This window comes from Botryllus schlosseri, chromosome 11 (assembly GCF_051294905.1).
Source record: "Botryllus schlosseri isolate E-star chromosome 11, Bs_hap1, whole genome shotgun sequence".
NCBI classification, from domain to species: Eukaryota; Metazoa; Chordata; class Ascidiacea; order Stolidobranchia; family Styelidae; genus Botryllus; species Botryllus schlosseri.
In genome coordinates this window covers 2,425,087-2,429,356 of record NC_137246.1, presented here as the reverse complement: position 1 = coordinate 2,429,356, position 4,270 = coordinate 2,425,087, and the positions used below count along the sequence as shown (strand labels likewise).

Genomic DNA, 4,270 nt, shown 5'->3' with positions numbered 1-4,270 from the left:
TTCACCACTGAGGCAAGTCCAAGTCCAAGTCAGGGATATCGAAGTCCTCGGATTCATAATATATTCATTTTTTCTTTCTCCAAACATGTTTTACAAACAGCAAAAAGACAGTTTCTGACCTATTTTTAAATTATCGGTCCTGATATACGAAGTGTTGGGATGACTCGAGTCAACTTTTTCGTATGGCTTGAGTTGACTCGAGTCACTTTGCAAAAATGACTTGACTTGACTCCGAAATGTGGATTGCCTCGTGACTCGGAGCAAAATTTACGATTCAATTTCAAGTCAACAAATAAATGGTGCCGAATAAATCACTGCTTCTTTTTATGTTCGGATTGTTCACGACACACCGGTGTGACTTGTGAGAGCAACCAGTCATTCACGGATTGTACGTTTAAATGACAGCACAAATAAATTCACCGCAAACGAAATGATCACAGCTTGCGTTAATGTACTAGCAGTAGATTATACTAATAGCATTGTATCTCTGTTTCTTAGACGACACATTACCACGATTGAAATTGAACGAATATAGTTTATGCGTTTTTAAGCTCGCAGATATGTAGATCAGTAATGCACTGTACCATATCAATTTGTTTCAACTTCTCGAGGCTACGTTTTGGCTCACGCGTTTCATTAGCAGTTCTACGTGTGCGTGAGCGATAAATACCATATTGTATATTATATTATATTCGTTATGAATTCAAGATAAATGGCCAATCAATCTGTCTTTCTCACGGATAGCAAAATGTAATGACTTTGAATCATCAGTCATACTTCAAATTCGAAAATTCGATTTGACTTGACTCGTGACTTGACCTGAATTGACTTGACTTGACTCGAGTCACCTCCGAAAAACGAGTGACTTGGCTTGACTCGAGTCTCCATTCGAAAATCGATTGATTTGACTAGACTGGATTCAAAATGTGCAACGACTCGAGATGACTCGTGAGATGACTCGAAGGTAGTGACTTGATCCCGACACTGGATATACGAGACCTGAATAAGTCACATAGAATGTGTCGACTCACATCGCTTGTTCGGATTATGTGCAATGACTCGAGTACAATAAGTCGAGTCAATAAACTCGAGTCGACTCGTTTTCCATTTTTAAGCAAATGACTCAAACCAGGTCGAGCCAACGAATAATTGCGACTCTGGTCATTACAACCACGATGCAAACTCAACTTTGATGACATCGTTTTATCCTCATTCGGTAACGTGGTAATTGGCAAACCGAAAATGCAAATACTTGCAGACTATTGCCCACCTTAATCTACTATCCTTTCTTAGAACTACTTCGAGTGCTAGGCAAACTTACTTCACTATATTATAGTGATATACGATTTAACATGAATGTCTCAAATTCGGAATTCTCAACCGCGGCCACAGTTTCTGCTCCGACTGGAAGTGCTTTAACGAAAAGCTTCTCGGAAAATGAAATACTCTCGACATGGATAGCGTTCGGCGTAGTATGGAGTTTCGGACTGATTGCAAATACAATAACTCTCGTGGCATTCTGTAAAATGAAGCAGACTCCTCTCAATGTATTTATTATGGGGCTGTGTTGCTCCGATATTCTCTCAGAAGTCGCGTCACCATTTGTGGCCACACATATAGTCAGCTATTCTGCTCATGAAGATTATCCGTGGAATTGGTACGTTTGCAAGACGGCTTTACCTGCTGTTGGGGTCACTACAGCGGTGACTATTGCACTCGTGCTTGCCCTGTCAGTATGGCGATTTTTTGCGATTAGGAAACCTCACAAGGCTGCCGGCTACATGACCATAAGAAAGGCAAGAATGTTAGTGGTAAGCATTTGGATAACCGTTGCCATAGTCGTTGGTTCTCTACCGGTATACTATCTAGACATTATGAAAGATCCCCGCAACGGGAAACCAGTGTGTTTCATCAGACAATCCGAAATGTGGCTTGCTGATATCTACCATTTCATTGATGTGGTGTTGACGAACTTCCTTCCAATTGCTCTCATTGTTCTGCTTTGCATCGCCATAGGATTGGCGTTGCTCAAGAAGAAATTGAAGAGACAGCAGATGACAGGCGATGAAGAGTTTCGGAGAGCAGAAAAACAAGCCCTGATTCAACTGGCTGCCATCATGTGTTCTTTCCTTGTAGGGTTCGCACCGAAGATCATTTTCACAGTTTTCTACTACACCTCTGGCTTCAAATCGCCCCGTCAACACGACATCGCTTACCTGACAGGACGCTGGATAGTGAATTTGACAGAATGTATGAACCCTATCCTGTATAACATGACATCGGAAGTCCTGTGGAAGTCGGTAAAGGAAACCTTTGAATGGCCATTCCTCAAATTGTGGATGTTCTTCAAGTCGGAAGCATCCTCGGAAACGGCGGTGCAGCAAAGTGGAACTCAGAACAGCGATAAAGAGGAACACCAGGACACTGCTATATGATGGATTGGTTGTAATTAATGGATGATATCAGATCTCTTTCTTGGTGAAATCCTAAAACAAAGAACTGTAACTCGAATTTTATTGAGAATTTGCTTCTATCTATTTGACATGACATTTGACATGTTATTGTTGTATTGCAAGATTTATTGTGTATCGACTACTCTGTTCATTTTACACTCGGTGATACTCTTTTTCATTTTTTCCTGTCCGATCAACTGTTAGCAAGGCTCGCTTTCGCTCTACGCCAAGGGTCATCAAAACGCGGCCTATGACCTGATTTGAGATTTTGGAAGAACGCATTAGTGACGAATTTTGAAATACTGAAATTGATTGAGTTCTGCCCAACATCACTGGAGGATACGGTTTCGGCGATGGTAATAGCATTCCGTGGTTGAAGAATTAGCTGATTTGAATGGCCTTGGCCTTGACGTGCAATAGCCCAGCCACAGCCACGATTGAGACGCTTAGAAAACGACTTCCCCACAAGATCATGCTTACGATGAGATAGTTTTCTAGCAAGTATACCGTGTCTGAATACCCCCAATATCGATTCTTTAGTTGCTGCAAATTGTTGTCAGGTATCGTGTGCAGCTCATAGGTAAAATATAATTAAAGAGATGATCGTGATATTTTTTGTTGCATTTATATTTATTTTTTGATAACTACATACCCTTCGAACGTGCGCGAGAGCACAGCGTTGTACTGACGTAAAGGTTTTCAAACGCGGTTGTTAAACTATGTCGCTTATTTCATATCGACATTACATTGATGTGGCTCACGACCTGTACGAAATTTGAAAAGGGACCCGCGACCCGTTTTGAGTTGGCGACGCCTGCTCCACGCTTTTTTGAGACATCTCGTGCGCAGATCGGATGGCTACGAAGAGCCCAACAAAGTCATGTGACAACCACAAAATATTTTGACTGTAGCGTTTCTTTTGAAAGAAATGCGACTTCATTGTTTGTTACATTCTACTACAACTGTCGCCGTCAACTGTCAACTGTCAACTTTCGCTAAATTGTACTGTACTTTCAAGCAATTCGATACAACAACCTCTGCACTGCGACGTTAAAACTAGGCCATCAAATCTGCACACGTCAGAAAAGCCTGTTAGATTACTACTAAAATTCTAAATTTGTTTAGAATTTGGTGTTTTATTTATTTTAATAATGGACAAGTTTTAAAAAGTGTTTTTCAATTAAGAATGAAACATTCGACAACAGTAGCATGCATATAAAATTGGGAGCAATGTCAGGGTAAAGTAGAACAGAAGTGGTAATACGAAGATATGAGGTACTGCGGAAAATCGTTTTTAATCTATAACATGGCAGTTATCGCATATGTGGTGGCAGTGAATTCTGAATGATAGGTCCTGAGTAGGGCTGTGCACCGTGATTCGAGTACCTAAAATTATACCCATCTTGTAACAAACTGTTAATTTATCATCGAAAATTATAGTTTCGTTACTGCTTTCCAATGGGGAGTCTGTAAACCTCAATTGGTCGTGTCGCAGCATACGGAACATGCATTACAAAGCTACGCACGCTAGTGGAAATGACATATCTGTGATCAAACCTCAAACATCATCACAAAGTGCAATGAAATAGATATGGTACCGATGTAAAACTGACATATTCTCTGTGGTCGCATAAAAATTATTTATTCGAACTTCCCCGTCATTCATACTGCTGCGATGCCGTGATGTGTCATACTCGAATAACCGACTCGACTCGAAGCCCAACAGCCAATTCATAATCGAATCATCCAGGTAGGCTACCCGACCCATTTCTAGTCCTGGGTAGTCAAGGGCTATCTTAGCTATAGGTTACTATATT

At 40.8% G+C, this 4,270-nt stretch overlaps 1 protein-coding gene across 1 annotated transcript; it reads left to right on the top strand.

The window, feature by feature from the left end:
• Positions 1–1,273: 1,273 nt before the first annotated feature.
• LOC145449435 (delta-type opioid receptor-like) lies at positions 1,274–3,789 on the top strand. Its single transcript, XM_080327797.1, has one exon. The coding sequence runs from the start codon at positions 1,353–1,355 to the stop codon at positions 2,433–2,435; it is 1,083 nt and encodes a 360-aa protein (XP_080183923.1). The 5' UTR covers positions 1,274–1,352; the 3' UTR covers positions 2,436–3,789.
• Positions 3,790–4,270: the final 481 nt, after the last annotated feature.